Raw genomic sequence first — 21,905 nt, 5'->3', positions numbered from 1 at the left:
GTGGGGTCATTAAGAGCTGACTTTTGACACAGTTTCAAAAATGTTTATGGAAAGGCACTTTTTGTATTAGTTCAGCAGAATTTAGGCTCTTTGTTGGAGACGTTGTCCTCAGTTGTGTCTCATCTGTATGCAATAAAATCTCACTCCTCCATGATACTGGAGGCAAGAGCTGACCATGTTATCACCAAAACCTGGCTGGAAACATGATGGTGTTCCCTATCCAAGATCTGCTCACCAGAAATGGGATGGTGGTGACAATGAACCTTTGTGACATCTCAGCTGGTACCAGGCAGCCCATTCCATAATGTGAATGCCTTTACCTAAAGCTGGGCTCCAGAAATAACCTGTGTATCACCACCTTAGCTGCATAGCAGCAACTCTATTTGAGCTTCTAGATATCATGAAGGAGTTGCATTCTGCCATGCTGGTTGTCCTGAAAACACTAGATTGTTCTCATTTTTCCTTCAGGAGAAGAAGTACTACTGATATATGCTGCTGGAAAATCAATAAGACTCACATGTCTGAGAAATGGAATTTTATTTTATTTTACTTTATTTTATATATCCCTACTTCTAGGGACACTTGTATCAAAATATTTACAATGACTGCACATAAAATAAATGTTGAGAAATGGCAAGTATGACAGAACATAATCTAGCAAATACATGTAAAACTGTATAATGAAGACAGCAAGAAAGAGAATACTGTTTATACTAAATTTGCAACCCTGAATTTCTCCCCCCTCCTTGCTTTTCATATTACTCAAGTACAATAAAGCAGAGAGAGTATTAGCAACTTCCCAAGCATAGTTTCCATTCATTATTTTTAACTGATCTACAGTATATGGCAGGAAGGCAAACTGTAACTATGATGTAATAAGAATTCTTTCCACTTTCATATAGCAATTTTCTGCTTGGCCCTCTATTTGCAAAATTTAATTAGCTGGGCTTCTTCTTATCCCTTGGGAGACACATTATATGCAATAAAAGCAGAGGGGGAGAGTTAAGATGGGCACCAAAAACAGAAGGCTTGTTTCTATGATCATCTAGCAAAACAGAATCCTGACTCTAGTGGATTTGTTTTATACTACAAATAATTTCTTTCTTATCCAATGCAAAATTAAAGTCTGCCCTCAACATACCTATACCAACATTATATATTATAGTTTAAATGCAAGTTCCAATATTGAAAGCACTAGTTTAACAATACCACCCCCCATTTTCTATTCAATAAAGTGAGAACGTGTTGATAGTTTTATCTAATTTGATGCTGGGAGATGAGATCCCATGAGCCAGAGTTGAAAGCCTCAAGAATTGACAGCTTGTAGAACACAAACATTACGGACCCAACAGTTCTGTCTTCATAGTGCAGCTTTGTCAAATGGATATCTCAAGTTCTGATGGAAAGTTGCACACCTTTATAACATGCTTTATAATTATGATTATTGCTTGCCTTCCCCCACCCTATCCCATCTTCCTTTACCATTCACCTCTCTTTTCATTCCCCCATGGCTATTGTCCCTCCGTCTTCTTCAGCAACAGCAGTACTATTCTTTACATGTCAATAAAGATTGGAAATGAAATATTTTAAAACATTCATTTTAAAGGTACAATTTAGATAATCTTCAAACAGGTTGATTTTTCACATTTCATATCTTTTAATTCCAATGATTTTTTAAAAAACTGAGATGAACAATGAAATAACATCTCTCCCATTCCACATTTGGAAAATAGGCACAGTGATAAATGGAACTGGTTATGGAACAATTAGATGGCTTAGGAGACGCAGGTTAAACTGAGAAGTAACTACAGTTCTGTCATCCAGTACTTCAGCATCAGATGACTAAGGCAAGTGCCTCATTTTATTTTATAGTATGGCCAGTTTCAACACTACTTAATTTAGAGGGGAGGCTGACACTTTTAGTGTCTCAGTTTATTATACCTTCTTGGATGACTAGAAATGGGTGGTGCTGATCATAGGTGATGTGTCATGCTGTTGAAGGATCAAGAAGGAAGTTGAACAACTTACATTATTTTTGCCTTTTCTGCAGTCAGTGAAGGAGAACACTGAGGCCTTCGAATAGAGTCTGAGAGATATCACCTCTGCTACTCTGAAGATTCTTCAACCATCTTCATGGTCTTAGATTCATGACAGGAGAGAGTCTATAGCAACTCCCTCTAGTGGATTTTTTCTGTGATTAGGCATGTTGGGTGAGTAGTGTATTCATTAGTTTTGGCAAACAGTTCTCATAGCAAAGTGAGTTCACAACCCTCCCACCAGTTCCCCAATTTCTAATCTTCTCTCTCAATTTTATCCTTACAACCCTCATTTCTTCCTGAGTACAAGATACAGGATCCCAGTAATGAAGCTAAAGCAAAAGCAGATCCAGACAAGTATAAAGGAATATCCATGGTGACCTGTTTGGTATTTCTGAGGAAATCGGGCAGTATAGATCGAGGCAGCAATCAAAATAAACAGCCCTGTAAAGACAAAAACAACCAACCAAATAAATAATAAAGTAAAATTGGGAAGACACTTTAAATCTTTAGCTTATCCAAACAATTGTAGATTTCATAGTGAAAAAAGCTGGACAGAAAAAGATTGACTTCCTTAATTTGAATATTTGAAAAAAAATCCAACTGCTTTGTTATTATAAAACAAAATATATTTTGCTTTGAAGCAAAATATCGCTTTCAATAATGAAATAACTCAAACTGCACAGGGCTATTCTGGTTTGATTTGTGATTAAGTTATCAGATGGATTTTTAAAAAAATATTTTCAAATTCAAAACCTAACACTACTGCTAATAGAGCCCAGTTGCATGTCTGCAATCATTCCATAACTAATATCCTGAACGCTAATCACATTATTTGCCCTTACCCATTTTTCTGTCCGTTTTTCCTCCCCTTCATCCTGCCTGATAAAAACTCCAATGCTTGCTATTTTGTAATCTTGAGTTGGCCTACAAAAGACTGCTTCAGTCTCAATTTAGAGTTCTTTTAGCCTCTTATGTATAGGCAAGTCTGCCTGAATACCTTGGAATAACCATACTTTCTTCCCTGGAGTAGGCCCCTAATCCCAGCAGTAATATACTGCATCTGTACACTGTCACAAAAGGTAGTATCTCCTTTCCACATGTACTGAATATTTTTTCTCCAAGCTCCCCCCAGTGAAAAAAGTATAGAAGGTAGCCACGATGAAAGGCCCTTTTCATCAGTACCCTTCACAATTATAAAATGCCCTCCCCATAGAATTTTTCCTGGTACCTTCTTTAACAGCTATCCAAGAAGGAAGACTTTATGTTTAGACTTAGATGTTTTGTTCTTTTAGACTCTCTGATAAATATATATTGTTTAAGCAATGAACTATATGTTTCTTTCCAATACAACTACTGTATATGAAGTACTAGATATTTGAATATCATAACCATATAATTTCCCCAGTATTTTGGACTTTTTTCCAGCCTGCTACTATAGACAATTGTTTTCCTTACAGCAAATCAGCATAATAGCTCCAGTGATGTAGAAGCGTTTTCCCTTCTCCATGGTGAAGAGTTGTACCACAAACATGACCAAAGAGATGAAGGAGAAGATAATGGCCAGGATCATGAAGGCCTGCACAGCCTTGAGGGCAGCTAAAGACACATGGAAAGAAAGGAAGGAAAGCGTGAATCCAATGGACAACAAGGTACTATTAAAGCAATATGGATAGATGAAAATAAATAGTCTCTTACCCAAGTCATTATCATCAACAACAAGGTCATGGCAAGTGTTTTCAAAACATTGCTTCCAGAGCCCTGAGGAGTTTGTTTTGTCAAAAATGGTGGTTACCATCCAGACCTAAAATAAAGCAGAAGAAGTCTTCATATTTGGATTACCTCCTTTCAAGAAAGCTGACTTATCAAGCTAAAACCAGAAGCCAGTTCAGCTGAACTTTTGCAAAAGTGCCATCAATAATTACTAGGTTTTCCACAAAGAATGATGTTTTTGTACCAAAAGAAATTCTGGATTATACTGACATATATCTGATTTTAGGATGTTTTTTCAGCAACATGAATACACATACTATAATTGCAAATTTTCTTGTGTTTAAGATAATATAAACTAAGAAAAAAGTTTGCCAAAATGCAAGGCAATTACTGATGTGAAATTTGATATTGATTTAGTAACTTTACTAGGGATGTATAGTAGAATGAATAATATGAACAGAAAAAATGAGATGTTCATGAAAATTGTTGTTGTTGCTGCTCAGGAAATACTGTAATTAACAAGTCCCAATGTGAAGATCATCTAGAAAATCAATTTTGGGTTTTCCTTATTCTTGGGGAAGGGAAGGAGAAGAGAGTTGGTTTCCAACAGCCAACAAGTAAAATAGCCACTGATAAAACATTTATTGAAAAAAAATCTTGTTATGTTCAAGCTACTTGCAAAATGGTATTGAGATTGTTGTTGCTGTAGCAAATTTGGGAATGTTTGGAACCAGTCATGATCTAAGATATAGGAACAGAGGGAAAGAAACTCAGTGGGCATAAAAAAGAGAACATTGGAACCTAAGAAATTATACCTGGATTAAACCAAAGGGTTATTTACTCCAGCACTCTTTTACACAGTGTCATGTCTGGTCCATCTGGGAAATTTATGAGATAGCTCTTTTCACTGTTGTTTCCCAGAGGTTAGTGTCTAAGGTACGGTATGCTGCCTGATTCTGGAGACAGTTTACAGTCACCAAGGCTACTAGCCACCAATAGCCACGCCTTTCTTGAAATTTCTACTCCTCTCTTAAAACATCTAAAGTGATGGCTATTATCACATTTATCTCTCTTGAGATTTGGGCTTCTTGGCTTGTGATAGGAAGAGGTATTTACTGCTCTGTCCTAGGCAACCAAAATGAATTAGCTTTGACATAAAACGCCTTAACACACATTCCTTTGAAAACCATATGACATGCAGATGGTTACTCCAACTGATGGCTCTTGTCCTCATGCACTAGGCATAAGGAACTGCCTTATACTAGCGAACAATTTCATCACCAAGCTTAGTATTTTCTGTTCTGACAATACCTCTGAAGGGCTTAAAGCAGAGGCCTTTTGCATCATCTTATACCTGACCTTTTTTAATTAGGGATCCTTGGGACCAAACCAATGACCCCCTGCAAGAAAATTACTCCTCTAAGTATGATCCCTGTCTACAGTTTACTTCAGTAGAGCTAGCCCATATGTTCCCATACTCCTGGGCCTTCCATTCACAGATTTTGGATCTTCTTCCTCAAAAATTCAAAAAGGTAGGATTATCTTAAAAAAAAAAAAAAAAGGAAACAGAGATTCTCAAGTTTAGGTTTCACCAGATTTTATGCTTAAGCAGACCTTCTCTGATGGCCCCTTGACTTTCTACTGAAGAGCCAGAATCTAATAATTAAGGTGTTGTCAGGTTCAGCCCAAAAAACTCCACGAGACAATGCAATATAGTTCTGTTGCATTTATTAGCTTCCACCTCAGGACAGAAATCTCTTCAGACTGAACCTAAGTTCCCAAGCCAGCAAGCCACAACACCTTGAATTCCTTAGGATGGTGCCAGTCTCATCTTCTTAAACTTCCCACGCTCCTATTGAGGGCTAAGGGAATGCTTATCTCCTCGAGCGCGGCCTTCATAACACCATTCCATCACAGGTGTTCAGCGAAGTTTAGAACAGTAAATTCAGGGCAGCCATGAAGTGAGTGTCATACAAGGTGATCAATTCAGAAAACTCTACTTTAGGTACTGTCACTGTATTAAATAAAGAAATTTGCCTCATCATTACTTGCAGTAATACTGTATATCTTAATGCTTGCTGCTTTTACTCTGTTTATACCACAATATATTTATAAATCATAAAGAAGGCTTAGACACTCTCATTCATGGGCATCTACGAGGGAAGGGGTCAAAACCACAAAAATGGTAGCTGCAACCACATGAAATCTTGGCCCTTTGTCTTTTTTGACCCCCTCCACTACCATGGATGCCCTATTCCCACTGCAGCTGCCTTATGACCAGAGCTGGACTGGCTACTCCATGAAGGATCTTTTCTGCCTTTTTGAGAGTTCTTAGTTACAGTACAACCACATGCCCAGATTTATAAAAATGCAAACAATTTATTAACAAGTAAACTTCAAGAATTATTAGATGCTAGATGCCTGGAGAATATGGTAGAAAGGGTCACATTTCTGATGTCACGAATAGTCCTTCAACTAGATTTTCCCTGTGATCTAAGCATGGTCAGGGTTAATTACTTTTTGATGTATTTGTATCATTTAAAAATGTTTGTAGTGTAAACTGATATGTTAGCTACCATTTTATTATATATTGACTGTCCCCTTAGGCTATAACTATATTTTCTATGCTTCCAGATTATAGTGAGTAGAATACAGACTCATTTAGAACAGATTTATTTAGAGGAGGCCCACTGAAATAAATGAAAATTCAGTTATTTCTTTGTATAATTTCCCTGTACAGTTTAGAAGCTGCCCACCTCTCAGTGACTGCAGGCAGCTTATATTTTTAAAAAATAAGAAAATACAACCGCCCTCCATGTATATCCTAGTACAATTTTGTGCGTGTATGTTCGAATAAACATAATGCAACTTTAAACATAAATGCTAATGAGATAGATGGATATCATTTTTTTCAGAGCCTAGTCTCTGTACCTTAGTATTACATTATGAAAGGGTGTAGGGGGGTGGCAGTGAATTCTTGTAACTTACAACATGAAAATGGCTCCTTGAGTTTTGTTCCTTATAAAACCTTTCCAGATGACTGTAACTGAGTGTTCCTGAGCTTTAAAAAAAAATCCTATACATTATTCATACACAAAAAGTAATTAGGCTGAGTGTTTCAAGTGATAAGGGACCCACATAGCTGATAGGGGCCCATTTGGTCTGTGGCAATGATGGAGGCTAGAGCAGGGTTCCTCAACCTCAGCAACTTTAAGATGGGTGGACTTCAACTTCCAGAATTCCCCAGCCATATAGCAACAATATAGTCATTTAACTTGTTTAGATTAACTGAACTATTTTAGAACCTTCAGTTCTAAGGCCAGCATGTTGGCTGGGGAATTCTGGGAGTTGAAGTCCACCCATCTTAAAGTTGCTGAGGTTAAGGAACCCTGCTCTAAAGGAGCAGACATTCTGCTGGTGGAGTGGCAGAGTAAAGGGCAGGGCATTTTTGCTCTGGCTGCTTACTTCATAAAATACTTGGAGGAAATCCCTGGAGGGAAATCTAGCTGTACATTTCCTATCTTCCGTATTCAAATGAGAGTCATGGGAAGCTGGAATGGATGTGACAAACATATTCCTCTCTCTGCAAAATTCTATTCTCATGGATTTCTGATGAGGCGGGATGGAGGCCAGATACTGGAACAACAGAGTGCTGAGAAAACAAAGAACTCATTGTGGTTTCCTGAGTTTTTTGGCGTCTGAGTATCTTTCCTGTTTTTGCTCAATGATATGTTGGCTTGTGTGCCACGGGTGTGTGAGTGTATGTGTGTGTATGAGTGTGTATAAAATGATTAGGCTGCTTCAGATAGAAACATCCAGCAGATGTCATCATAAACTAAAGCAAAGGAGCCAGTTGATATGTAAATATAAGTGTGGCCAGAGCAACTATGAGTAACACATTCCACGGCCTTCCTGCTTAGTTCACTTCTACTGTTCACCAGCTAGCAGTCCAGAGTCAATGCTGTGAAATCCAATGAGGCTTCATTCCTAATAAGTATACTTATTCATGTAGCATTGGGTGTAGGTCACTGAAAATCAGTCCTCAGCTGATTTTTAGTAGACTGTTTTCTTTTCCAAAGGAAGTGGTGTAGAAAGAATCTTGAATTTTGAATCTTTCACAAGAAGTTTCTAAAAAGCCACAAGTACTTCCCACTACCCCAAGAATTGCTCAGCCATGCTATTGAACCATTATCAAGGAAATTGTTGGGAGGAACTGTTCCTTCTTATTTGCTTATCTCCTGAGGGCTGTACTTATTGTGAGCTTATTAAGATTGGTCTAATTAAGGGAACATAACAGAAATTATGTAGTTTAGAGCTAATGTTTCCAGCAATATCAAATCAACATTACATTAATTTTATTGAAATATTCATAGTAGTCTGTAATAGCCATGGCAATGATTTGGGGATTCTTTTATCTTTTGTAAAGGAAAACCTGTTTGATAACTTGTTTGCAATTGATGTTAGCAAAACTAAAATCATCTTAAATTTGTCTTCCCAACCTGGTCCTCACCGGACTTCAGATCACATTACCAGCTGCATGGACTTTGGACTGTGGGAGATGAATTCCTGCACATCAGGAGGGAACCAGATTAGACAAGGCTGCTTCACTTTTAAGCCTAAATGACTGGTTCTTTTGAAGAAAATCAACTTACAGATGAAGGGTTTTTAATATAAGGAAGACATGGATGGATGGATGGATGGATGGATGGATGGATGGATGGATGGATGGATGGATGATATAAACAGCCCACAAGGCAAGTCCTGCTCACTTAGGAGAAACGTTGGACCTCAAAACCTATTCACACAGTCATCAAGGGCAATCATATATTGGAAAAGCCTCCAGCTCATGCTGATTTAACCTTTTATATCTATTGTAGGAGAAGAGCCATGTTAGTCTATAGTAACCAAAAATCAGGAGGAGTCTGGGAGCACTTTTCAGACTAACACATTTTATTAAAAGCATAAGCTTTCATGAGCCACAGCATCAAATAGTTGGCTATAGTCTGCAAAAGCTTATGCCTTTTAAATAAAACATGTTAATCTGAAATGTGCTACTAGACTCCTTCTGATCTGTGTGTGTGTGTGTGTGTGTGTGTGTGTGTGTTTATGAATTTCGTTTTTAGTGGATTGAATCTAAGTATTAACCCAGTCCTACCCTGTTTTTGTTTTTTGAGATAAGCCAAAATAAGCTAGATGCTGCCGTATGACTGGGGCCTGTGTGTTGGCAACTGCATAAATGATGCAAATACAGCACTTAGTTAGGGGTGGATCCATTCATTATAGTGTCATTTTGGGATGTTTCTATCCATTAATATATGCTACTCCTGTGTTTAAAAAAAAGTCTAAGTGAAAACCCATATCTAAATTGAGAGGTTTTTTTATTTAAAAAAAATTCTTTCAAAATGCCCATTTTAAAATATCTTTTGATACTTTTTTATACCATGGACTGTGCTGGAATATTTGCAAGGTACCTAAATGGCGGAGATCTAACTTTGATGCTGCATATTTAGTCCAAAAGGTACAGGCTGGTTCAGTTCATCTTAGAAGTGAAGGAACAAATTCCTCCAATTGTCCTATACTTCATTACAAATTTGGCACATTTAATTACTTAATTATTTAATTAATTAATTATTTCTATAGCCACCCATCTCAACAAGTGACTCTATGTGCTTGTAAGTAACATGGAAAAAAAGGAAGAAAGGGAACAAGGTAATAAAAAGAAAGGAGAAAAACTCAAAGGTGCCCAGAAAATTTAGTGGTTTAGTACATTCTGACTTTAAAAACAAATATTCAGGGTTGTTCAAGTACCCTAATACATTATTTGAGAACATATCAATAAAGGCTAAGTAATTGAACCAGATAGGATATAAGGCTGAATAATCAATGCATGGTGTAATTGCTTCTGAGAAATAATCTCCTAAAATCAACTTTTCCTATTCTGTGCCCCTGTTCCCCAGCCTGATGCCCTTCAGAATGCATGGGACTACAGTTTCAATTCTTCCCAGACAGCATTAGAAAAGGCTACCCTATGCCCAAATTACGTATTAACAGGTCCTTATTGCCTATTGCATATCCGTGACATTATAGCATTTCTTGACATTCCTTTGGACCTCTTTCCTTTGGTCAATTATAAGAGCAAATCAACTAAACAAATAAATCTCAAAATGAATATAAATTTTCTTCAGAGGAATTTACACAATGAGGACCAGAGTGTTGAATAGTATAGAATTTAATGGGTGGGTTATCTCAAGCCTACTTTTGAGAAGTTCTTTGCTTCCTGATAAAGGGGTGGAGTAAGGGTCTGTCTCTTTTACACAGAATGAAAAAGTTCCTTTCAGAATTTGCAAGGGGGAGGGAGGCATGGTAGTGCTTACTTTATTAAATGCATAAGTGAATGCCAAAAGTTTTGCCTACCCTTTTTACATTAAAAATGCCCTATGTGCACCATTTCCTGGAATGATATTATTGAATCATTCAAAGAAATACTGCACTGAAGAAAGCTGTGTGTGATGATCCAGTCCTGACATCTAAACTTCCTTCTCCTCAGGATCCTGACTAATTTATTTGATGCTGTAGGAACACAGCCTTCAAGCTCAACATTTTGAGAGAATGGAAGGAACAGACTGGAGAAGATTGCTTTATGTGGAGACTTGCAAAATGGTTAGACTTATTTTCCTGCCACAAGATATTGCTTTATCTCATGCTCCAGAGCCTCCAAGAAGATTTCTTATCCCTCTTTACATAGCCTTACATACCTGAACTTTGCATCCTGTTCAGCTACCGGTAATCCCCAGTCATAGAATCACAAAATTGCAGAGTTGGAAGGCACCTCAGAGGTCACCTACTTCAACCACTTGCTTGGTGCAAAACCTTAATCTGAGAACATCAACTGCTGGATCTAGCCAGTAGGTGCAAGCTTAATCATACTGATTTTTAATTATCACACAGGCCAAGTTAAACTGGTACCTGGCACAGTCAAATGAAAGACATGTTATCCAGATTCACTATACAGCAGTGTTTCTCAACCTTGGCAGCTTGAAGATGTGTGGACTTCAACTCCCCTTGAATCAGTAGCAATGGATTTTTGCAGTTGGACAGATCAATCAGTTTTTCTGACCTGGGAGCCACCTTTAGCCAAAACATACATTTGCAAAACAACTACTGTTACTACCTCCTTCTCTGCTCCATATAATTGTAGGGCTACAATGATGCTTTTTAAATCCATTTTAAGTCACTTTAAAGCAGTGTTTCTCAACCTTGGCAACTTGAAAATATGTGGACTTCAACTCCCAGAATTCCCCAGCCAACATGCTGGCTGGGGAATTCTGGGAGTTGAAGTCCACATATTTTCAAGTTGCCAAGGTTGAGAAACACTGCTGTACAGTATAGTATATGTGCGTGGAAGCAGAACTAATCAGTCATAAACTGAAGGTTCTAAAATAGTTCAGTTAATCTAAACAAGTTAAATGACTATATTGTTGCTTTCGTTTTGTTTTTTTTTAATGCGGAAAAGTCATTTCTGTAACAATATTTGAAATGGATGGTGCTACTCTGTCAGAGTTTGATAGGGAATAGGTAAAAGTTAAAGCTTTGAGAGGAAGAGTTAAATCTGTTTTCACTTTATATTTGAATATCCACTTAGTTCTCATAAACACAAGGTTTTGTGTATATTTTTGAATAGAGAAAGACAGATACTAGCATACTCCAGGCAGTGCTGATATTCATGCTGTGGTGGAACCCATTTTAATGATTTTAGCATTCAACACATCTGGAAAACATCAGACTATGGATGGCTGCTGAAATATATATAGCTATATTAAGATAACATTGTTAATAGACAGGTTTATGTGTTTTTCTTTGTATTGATTTGTATTAATTCAACCAATTTTATTAATTTAGTTTTAAAAATGACAATACACAAATGTGCAAAACACATCCTTTGTTCCTAAGTATTATTGTGCTCTTGTCTCTGCTGATCTGCGCTTATTAAATCACAGAAACCTGTAATCTTGAGAGTGATACAGTACACAGTGTTTCTGTATGGACAGGAAGCTGGATTTGTCATATAAACCAAGAGCCCTGCCAAATGATATCCCTCTCTCCCCACTGGGCTTGGCTTTGCCAAAGAGCTCATGAGAATGTTTTATGATTCCAAAAGCAGACAAGCTGGGAAAGACCTTGTAATTATGCAACAGACTGTCTGGCAGGTGGGAGAGCAAAGCACCTTACAACTAGTATGTCCTAACTCCACTCACCCGACTTGTTTCTAATGGGGTGGGTCCAGGTGTTTTCAAGATCAGGATAAGAGAGTGGAAAGATCTCCATTTCACGCCTTTAGGCGGTCTTGAATTGCTGCTTTGTTTCATTTAATACACAGGGAATACACTGGGCCTTGGGGTGTTACTTCTGTTGTAATTTTCAACAACCAGATTTAGAAACCTTAATCCATATAAACAAGCCAGAAGAGTTTTCTGATTTTTTTTTTTCCTGGAGGTCATTTGTTTTTGGAAGGTATAAATATATGGTTGATGAACTGGCTTTTAAGGGTGTGTGACTCAAGAATGTAGTGACCAGTCTTCCCCAGGTCTGGCACACTCCAGATACAGTCAGTTCTGATCTGGCACGACACAGAAAACCATAATGTGGTTTGTTTGGTTTTGTCTTATTATGCCTTGTGTGATCACAGGTGTTGCAGTTTGCACATCATGGTTAGTACTATGCAAACCCAGCCAATTGTTGTTTATTTAATAAAATGTAGCTAAATGAACCATAGCTTTGTGTGATGTCTGAAATCAGTCCGTAGGTCCCAGAATTCATAGGCAGGAGGGAAGGGGAAGTTGAAATCCAACACTACTAGATGATCCTGCATTTAGGAGAGTGTATTGAACTCAGTCTGAAAATGAAGGGACTGGCAGCCTAGAGCACATGGACCACCAATGAGGTCCCTAGCTTTTTTATAGCCCCTGGACCCCACTCCTCCCCTCTCTGATTATAGTGATAGGACTTTTTACTGTTTTATAACCAAGTAACAAGTAAACTGCACATGCAAAGCTTCCAATAAGACTCACACACTTTTCTTTTTCAAAACTGCTCAACTCTTTATCTCTTCCCCTGCCCCAGTTAAAAAATAGAAACAGGATTGAAAATTCCAGATCACCCACCCTTAGACTTTCATCCTGTCACTACCACGGTATCGATCACTATCAGATGCCCCAAAACACAGTAAAGGAAGGGATTGCCTCTGGCTGCAAAAGCATTGCTTGCCGTGGGTCTGTACCAAGTTGGAAGAGATCCAACAGCTTATTGTTGCTATTGCAGAACAGTAACATTGAGAAGGTTTTGCTACTTACGTTAGAAATGGTGGAGACAAAGAGCATGATGACCGTGGCAATATGGACCACAAAAATGCCAGCCAGTAGTACCAACATCTTGGCTCCTCACTTCAGGAATGGTCTCAAATGCAGAGAAGTCTTTGGGGGAGAAACAGATACAGGTTAATCTAAGAACAAGCACTGAATGTAAGAGCATGGCTCAACACTAATTCTACACATGCAGGCAGTGAAGGACAGATTTTTAAAAATCCAATCAGTGACAAAATGCAGTAAGGTGGATCTGCAAATATTAGCAAATCTGCAGTTTAATTGCTTTAAGATGTTAGTCAAGCACTCTGAATACCAAAACAATTTTTTTCAGGATATTAAAGTATCTAAAAATCATATGTGTTTGAAAAAGGAGCTTGAATAAATAAATAAGTCTAAGAAAATGTATAGGCATACATATATTTATTATATCTATTTTTGTTTAAATCCCATTCACTTACTATTTATTACATTTTATCCCATCCTTCCTTTAAAGCAGAGATGGGAAACTTGTGGTATCATCAGGCCTTGTTCTAATTTCAGACCTCACCCAGTTTTCAAACTTTGCTCTGCCTCTTTGACTTTGCATTTGCCAATTTTTGCTCTACACTGCTATCTCTAGACCAGTCTTTCTCAACCTTGGCAACTTTAAGATGTGTGGAGTTCAACTCCCAGAATTTCTCAGCCAGCGTGCTGCCAACATGCTGGCTATGGAATTCTGGGAGTTTAAGTTCACACATCCTAAAGTTGCCAAAGTTGAGAAACACTGCTCTAGACTCTAGCCAGTTTTAACTAAGGTAACACAGGCATAGACAAGAAAAACATACCACATTCAGTGTTCCAAGAAACTCAGGAGACTCCTGGGAAGGACTCCTCCACCTGCTTTTTTTTTTTTTTTTCACTAGTATCCTGCAAGCTCAGTAAGAGATTTTATAACATAAGGTCTCCCACTGAGCTCTTTAGCGAATGGGGTTTTTCTCCTGATCTAGTCCTTTATTCCAGGCATATGCTATACATCCAGGGTCTTTGGAGAAAGCAATATGTTCTTGTATGCGCTGCCTCAGAACTTTCTGATTTTAAGAGCTCTGTTCCCCATCATAGACACAGTGCCAATCCAGATATGCAGGTTCAATAGTCTATGACACACAAGGATTCCAAATAATAATTTGCAAGCAAAAATATTGATGTAAGGTCTTTCAGGTATTAGGTAGTTAATATTAAGCAGAGGTACATGGTCTGAAGCCCAAGTCACATATGGCTTTTGAATGTCTTAAGAATAATTCCTAAGGTTTTTAAAAGTTTTACCAAATTGTAACTGTTAAAGTGACAGAAGGGAAACATTATTCGCTGAATGGCTAGTGAGTTATGCATTACAAATTATCATATAGTTATATATTAACTATACTTAATTTCAATTAAACGTAAATTCCAATTAAAGTTAAGTTTCGCCCTAGCTTCACCCACAATTTTTTGCAATGCAGTCCCAAGCACACTGCTCAAAGGCCCAGGCAGCCTTGTCAGGAAAAAGGTTGCACACCTCTGACAGTGGTGAGTTGTCAGGCAGTGATTTGAAGGTTGTTTATCTCATCTAAATATTTCCTTGTTTATCTAAGTTCATATAATGCTTTGGTATCTCTGTACATAAAATAGGGGTAAAAAAAGATCCATGTTTTTGCTCTGAGCAAAACAACGCCCATCAGATAGATACCACCATTCATTTCAGTAAGGACCTGATCTTCCAGAAAACCATCGAGTGTAAGCTTTATGGAAATTAATGTCAGCCATGCAGTAGTGTGTTGGCATTTCTTAGTGGATTTTGCTCAAAGTATCTTTATCTAATTATCAAACTATCAGAATCACAGTTATAGCAGTAGACTATGCTTGGGACCACCACCTCCAAAATAGTGGCTGAAGCCAAGGCAAACTTAAAGGATGATAGGAAATGTGGCATGATATTGGGACATTAGAATAAGTAGGATTATTCTGGAGCCAGGATTCTCTCCCCAACACTACCCATAGGCCAATGAATCCCATTCAAGATGGCAGTGTCTTCATATGTATAGGTTTCTACAGACACCTCCAGGTGTTTTAGATCCTAACTCCCAAGATTCCTTGTCAGTGCAGCTAAATGAGATCTGGTGTTTTCGAGACTACAGTACTGGCCATGTTCATCTTACATGTGTATAGGGTGTATATTGGTTTTCCTACAGCTATGCTAAACTGTTCTTCCTGATTTTACTTAAATGATAGAAATATATCTTGCCTCTTTTTTTTTTTTTTTGGTACATTTGAGTCAGTCTTGACTCCTGGCAACTGCCTGGACAAGTCCCTGAAGTTTTCTTGGCAAGATTTTAGAAGTGGTTTACCATAGCCTGCTTCCTAGGACTGAGAGAGAGTGACTGGCCCAAGATCACCCAGCTGGCTTTGTGCCTAAGGCAGGACTAGAACTCACGGTCTCCCGGTTTCTAGCCTGGTGTCTTAACCACTAAACCAAACTGGCTGTCATATCTTGTCCTACTGACACATTATATAGTGGAGCGTGCCATAATGAAAAGCCCCAAATAAGCATTTAATAAAGCATAGGTACTGATGTAATTAGGGACTGAATGGCATTACTTCATTCAGATCAAGAATCAATTCATCTAGACAAAAACCTGCCAGAATAAAATTATCTTTTCTTACCAATGAAAAGTACCTAGAGAAAAAGTAATTTGGACTTCATGACACCACCCTTGCTACTGCATTAGGAGATGTTACTTCTCTGTGTGTATGTGAACACTCTAGCATGCAGTCTCCCCACTCACAGCCTGAATTGGTTATCTCCAGATGGCAAGCTTTCTACTCATTGGCCCAGAGGTATGGCTGGCATTCGCATGAGCAACATGCTAGGCTACTGTCAGGCTGGATGCAGTGACATTTAGGAAGACCTGTTGTTAGAGGGGAGGGATCAATGATGCTACTGTGGAGTTTTCTGCACAAGAACAATCCAGGCTTTGTAATGTGGGACCCACCCAAGCCTTTTTAATACAATAAGTCTGTCTCAGTACATTTCTGAAGAAAACTGTCATTTATTTGTAATTAAGTTGATTCATGTTCCCATTCTTTCCTGACTGAGCAACTAGTGATTATCTGTGAGATTTCTTAGTGGTGCTGCTGACTGTTTTTGTTAGGAAGTGGAAAAAGCTCGACATCTTAGTCATCTGTGATGCTTCAGTAATATAGAAGCAAATGTTGGATCCTCCATGGCAATGTTGGAATCTCTGGTCTCAGGACTTCTTTTAATAAGAGGATATCTATACACGTGCTTCCTGTTCCCAGGATACTACATTAGTATTTTCCTCCATCTCTGGCAACTCTTAACTTTTGGTCTACCTCACACCTATGTATCTCTGCCACACCAACAAACAGGGGATCTCCAGAAGTGCTACCACATAGCCCCCAGAATGAAATAAACTCCCTACTACTTTATGGGACTGCAATTCAATAAGGAGCACTTTTAGGAATTTCTGGCTTAAGAAACAGCTGGGAGTGGCATGGGAGACTAGCTGTTTAGGCTGCAGTGTGGAATTGCTCTCATACTAGAAACAGCTGCAAATTAGAGGCTGGGATTTTGGCAACACTTGCAAAATAATCACTTTAGGGGTGGAGCAAATTTGCAACTGGATCCCCTGAGCTATACACTGAGAGAAAAATGAACAGGCAAGTACAAGTATCCATCTTGATTATTCTTGGTAAGTAACATGAACACAACACTCTGAAACAGGCAAGTGGAGCTACAGAAAGACCTGGTCAAGGAAATGCATTATGCTAAAACTTTACAGGTGAGTATCACTGCAGCAAAGAAATAAACAATTACTATGACACTACTCATGACAGAAATTTAAAATAAACATGCAACTTTAGAAAACAAATATTAGCTGCTGAGTTACCTCCTCTGTAACTCAGACAAATAGAACTGAAATACTTTTTGTTGCCCCTATTTTTCTTACAATTGGGAGTCAGAAACTCCTGCTGATCTACTAAGTGGTAGACAACTTGTTTTGTCTACCAAAGTTCCCAAATACAATTCCTGCTATCTCCTAGCAGGGCTGGGAAAGATTCTTATGTGAAACCATGGAGAATAAGTGAGGGTAGCAGTATTAGGCTGGATGGGCCAAACCTGTTACCTGATGTTAAGTTACTGCTGCAAATCACTCAGATAGTGACAAATAAATGTTGATCTCCATCTGGTTGGCTAGCTATGCAGCTCCGTGTTTGTTATTCAGAAGTAAGCCCCATTGTTTCCAGTGGGGTTTATTCCCAGATACAGATGGTTAAGAAAGCAGCTTTAAAAAGTGGAGAAGAAAACTGTATCGGTGCTGTTTTTGTTGTCAAAGCACATTGTGACCGTGATCAGAAAGAAACCCTCAAAGGTTAGAAACAGAGTGATTGTGATGATAAAATATATAATAACGCAGATTTCCTTTAATAATGCATGTCATGGAAACCTTAACCACAGAGATTTACAGAATCACATGTGTTATTCATTTATTCTACCTCCCCCATTCCCTCTTTTTCATCTAATTGCAGGCCTATATGCATGAAAGAACAGCTTTTAAAATGTATATGGCCTGTTTTAGAAGAAGATAATACAACTTCACCCATTTTTACTAGGTCTATCCAACTTTACCATTCCTTCTCTAGTTGTTCTCCATCAAAATCAGCAAGTAACCAAACAGAACACCCAAGATTATGGAAACAAGAGATAAAAAATGACATATTTTGTTGTGCTCTAGCCTAGACGTGATTCTTTTGTGCTAAATATATCTTCAAAGCCTTTTTTTTTCCCCTGAATCCCTTTCTGAAATACACTGGTCTCACATGTGGAATACTAACTACACTTCCAACCTGTGTTTTCCTGCTGTTGTTTTGGCCTTATTTTTCCATTACCTTTCTTTTCTCCAGTATTGTACAGTGCGGTAAGTGTGCGGCTTACAGTGATGGCAACAGTATCTTTGTACCCAGGAGATGACATCATAAACATGCATTTTCAATTGATAATTGCAGATAAAGTCTTTTCCTGTTATAAATGTTATGCCCAGAAGCCCAAACCCATCAACCAAGAGGTACTTATCCCAAAATGGTGGTTTTTCAGGGCAAGGAAGTTGTTGATTTACTTAACTGATAGTTCTGTTCCTCAATAGTTAAGGCTTAAATACACCCCCTAATCTATGAATTCCAATAGTGATATCAGTGGTGGGAGGCCTATATTTAATTATGGAATGCCATGTTTAATGCAGTTTACTTTCTAGAGAAAACTATATTCAGTATCACAAATCACCAAGACTGATTCTGTGAAAGCATAATCATATGCCTGATGGAATTTTTCCTCTCTAAAAAGAATTGCTAACAGTCAACTCCTACATCTGCCCACAGAGAAGAATTCTTGAATGGAGCCTATTCCCAGACAAGGAAATGTATGACAAGAAACACCTTTGCATTTTGTCTGTTATTTATCCCTGTGATGCAAAACTTTCCTATAGATGTCTAGTTTGCCTTTAATTTATTTATTAAAAAACATTTCTACCCTGCCACTCCTGGTACATCTGACACAGAAGAGGGAATCAAGGTGGCACTAGACATACCTCATTAGAAAGATTATTCCAAAGGCAGAGGCTACTACTAAGAAGGCCCAGTTCTGGCTGCACCTTAGCATAGGAAGGCATCAGGAGCATGAGACTAATGGAATTGCTATGCCCTAGTCCAGGGTTTCTCAGCCTTGGCAACTTTAAGATCTGTGGACTTCAACTCCCAGAATTCTCCAGCTAGCTTGCTGGCTGGGGAATTCCGGGAGTTGAAGTTCACACATCTTAAATTTGCTAAGGTTGACAACATTGCCCTAGTCATCTGTTGATTAATTTGATTTTTTTAAGCTTCAGGAATTAGCTACTTAAACTTTTATATTTCAACAAGGAGCTATACATTTTCCCTACACAATATTTACTTACATTTGTCTATTTCCTAATAAAGATTGTTTAATAACACACTTCAGGGAACACTTGGAAATTCAAGGTTTCTGAAGCCTTAGCAAGTTTCACATTTTCCATGCTCAGGTAGAAATGGTAGACTGAAGAAAAAGGAATAAATTATATCCTCTAGTACAGAAGAGAGATATCTAGTCATTCCTTGATTTGCATAGCTACTGAAGTATTTCCTAAACCAGGCATCAACAGAATATAGATCAGAATTTATCAGTAGATGTGATTTGCAGTAGATCTGTAAGCATATCTTGCTCCCAGCTGCTTAACAACAGTAGAAATAAACCAGTCTGGCTCATCCCCTAAATTATACTGCTGACATGAATAAAGCTTGGGATAATCAGCAATGGAATTTGCTGCAAGCTCCAGTAAATTCTAGTATTCAAAACAGTTTTTTGGACTCAAAATTCTTTTAATTTTAAGCATATGTTGTTTGTACCAGGCTATGGTTTGGTAGAAGATGGGGCTCTAATACAAAGCAAAGTAGATTCCATAATTTTGAAATGTTCCCATCTCTGCCTTTAAATATATTTACACTGAAGAAACTTCAGTTTAAGTTTGTGATGAAAAGTTTTGCTTTCCTAATGAGTTCACCCCTTCATATCCAATTTGGCATTCCTCCACTGAGATCAGATATCCTTGCTCATTATACACCTACTATTGGTCCTAAAGCAGTCAATTCCCCAGCCTGCTGGCTGGGGAATTCTGGGAGTTGACGTCCACACATTTTAAAGTTGCCAAGTTTGAAAAACACTGTACTAAAGTAATGAAAAGATATAGCTGTACTTCAGATACTTATGCGAGCGCCCTCCATTCCACTCTTCCTTCCCTATCAACTCTGTGAGCTGTGTGATACTTCTAGTTTTATAGAAATAGAACATTTTTCCTTAATATATTTTCAAAATCTCCCCTACCCCAAAAGAAAGACAATTTATTGAATGATAGATATTTTGCATGTAATTTGTATTTTGATTACATATATAGAAAGAATCCTGGATGAGAGCAGAATTTAATCTAAGGAAAGCCTGATAATGTTCAACTCCACCTACCATGAGGCAGGATTTTTTAATAGAACAAAATGGCTACAATACAATAACTTGCCTTTGCTATTTGCTTCTTTCACCCAGTGAAACATAAAAAAGTTTTCCATGTCTCTGAAGAGATAAAATAATAATATAAGAAAACCCTGTCTCCCACTGTACTATCAAGTAAGCAGGTGATGCTCTGACACAGTGGTATTCTATGATATGCAAGCTTGAGAATTGCCACAGACCATGGGCTGGAGAAAATAATTGCAGGACAAGGGTAAATCCTTTCTTGTAGCAATGAAAACTTCAAGGTGGCTGAGGTATTCATAAAATTCTGAAAGAGGCATGGGTGCAGAAGGGAGAGGAGTATTTGCAGAGCTCAAAACAGCCATCATTTTGGCAGTTGTTCATAATCAGGGATTGCTTTTAAAGGCATAATTATATGTGCTTAAGAAGTGCCTCAGTAGAAGGAAGGGAAAAAAATTCAGCTTACCTTGAAACAAAATGTTCTTCACTACCATTCAGACAAAAGTGCCCTTACTAGTCTGCAGCTCTTCTGATCAATGGAAACCCTGGAGTAAGATGTAGTTCCTAGGGAATTTTCTTTGGTACCCACCAGCGCTCCCTCTCTCTCTATATATACATTCAAAATTGAAAGGGAGTCTACAAAGCAAAGTTCCAATCTGTGGTATCATATTTATTTTCAAGAATACCTCTAGGGTTCTCATGGGGCATAGAAGCATTCTTAGAAAAAATGGGGGGGGGGGGGCTCTAACCCAGTGCTTTGTTTTAAATTATTCTTCATCTCCCTTCCCACTTTACCCCACCTCCACAAACATATAAAAAGAGAAATATAAACAGGGGCTGGCAGGGAACATCCTCATTGGTTTGCCTTGCAGTAATTGACTGATTTCTGACTAGCCACATACAAAATGTTGTCCATTTTCTGATGAATAAGCCCTCCAGGGACATGCTCACAAAATTCCAAAAGTTGCCATTCTTGGTTCTATTGTATTGTGAGAAAAAGCAAACTGGAGATTCCCAAATCTCACATTGATAGAAGGAAATGTACTGGCCTCTGGGGCAATCTGGGTGATGCTTCCCACCAAAATGCTGTTAGCTGCAAGATTGTTCCTCTGCAGCTGCTTCTGAAGCACCACTGGCTCATGAGCAGCAGTGACCCGACTCCACTCCTGCCACCTACCCTCCAGATGGTCTCCTCATCTTCAGCACCACTCCTTTATTGCCTGTCCTTGGGGCAGGCTGCTCTAATTGCCTCACCCTTGCTATGCCATTGTGAATGCCCGTTACACCCATAATACATAGACAGAAAGAAGAAAAAAGAGGCATGGCAGTAAAAGAAAAAGGAAGGAAGGAAGGAAGGAAGGAAGGAAGGAAGGAAGGAAGGAAGGAAGGAAGGAAGGAAGGAAGGAAGGAAGGAAGGAAGGAAGGAGTTTATTGGGTAGCCAGGATCTGGCAGAGAAGGAGAAGTGCAAGTTGTATGTTGCATGCTAACTTCAGGCCTCTACAGTTTTGTAATTCATAGAGAAGAGGTGGAGTAACACATACTTCCTGTCAGGAAGCCCCTTCCCCTGGCATTTGCTTCTGCCTCCCTCACAAATGTGATTATCACTGGCCAAAAGTTAGCTCCTTGTCAAAAGGATGAGTAATAGAGCAAATAGTGGTTTAAATCAAGTACTAGGACATTTGGAAATTAAAGTGATGAATCAAAAGCTGGAGCAAATACATGAT

The 21,905-nt window shown here is 38.4% G+C and overlaps 1 protein-coding gene across 1 annotated transcript in view; it reads right to left on the bottom strand.

Annotated features, from left to right (window-relative positions):
- Positions 1-520: 520 nt before the first annotated feature.
- The window catches only part of EMP1 (epithelial membrane protein 1), a 33,641-nt gene continuing 12,256 nt past the window's right edge, over positions 521-21,905 (bottom strand). Inside the window, exons 2-5 of the mRNA XM_007423212.3 lie at positions 13,100-13,219; positions 3,735-3,840; positions 3,495-3,635; positions 521-2,480 (exon numbers count right to left, since the gene is read on the bottom strand). Coding sequence (XP_007423274.1) covers positions 2,326-2,480; positions 3,495-3,635; positions 3,735-3,840; positions 13,100-13,177 — 480 coding nt within the window. The 5' untranslated portion in view covers positions 13,178-13,219 and the 3' untranslated portion in view covers positions 521-2,325. The remainder of the gene's footprint in view (positions 2,481-3,494; positions 3,636-3,734; positions 3,841-13,099; positions 13,220-21,905) is intronic.

Source organism: Python bivittatus, unplaced genomic scaffold (genome assembly GCF_059951505.1).
Source record: "Python bivittatus isolate LINGU-HERP-01145 unplaced genomic scaffold, Pbiv_v1 ctg000330_np1212, whole genome shotgun sequence".
Classification (NCBI taxonomy): domain Eukaryota; kingdom Metazoa; phylum Chordata; class Lepidosauria; order Squamata; family Pythonidae; genus Python; species Python bivittatus.
Note: the sequence above shows the minus strand (reverse complement) of the source record. Positions and strands in the feature narration are given on the sequence as shown.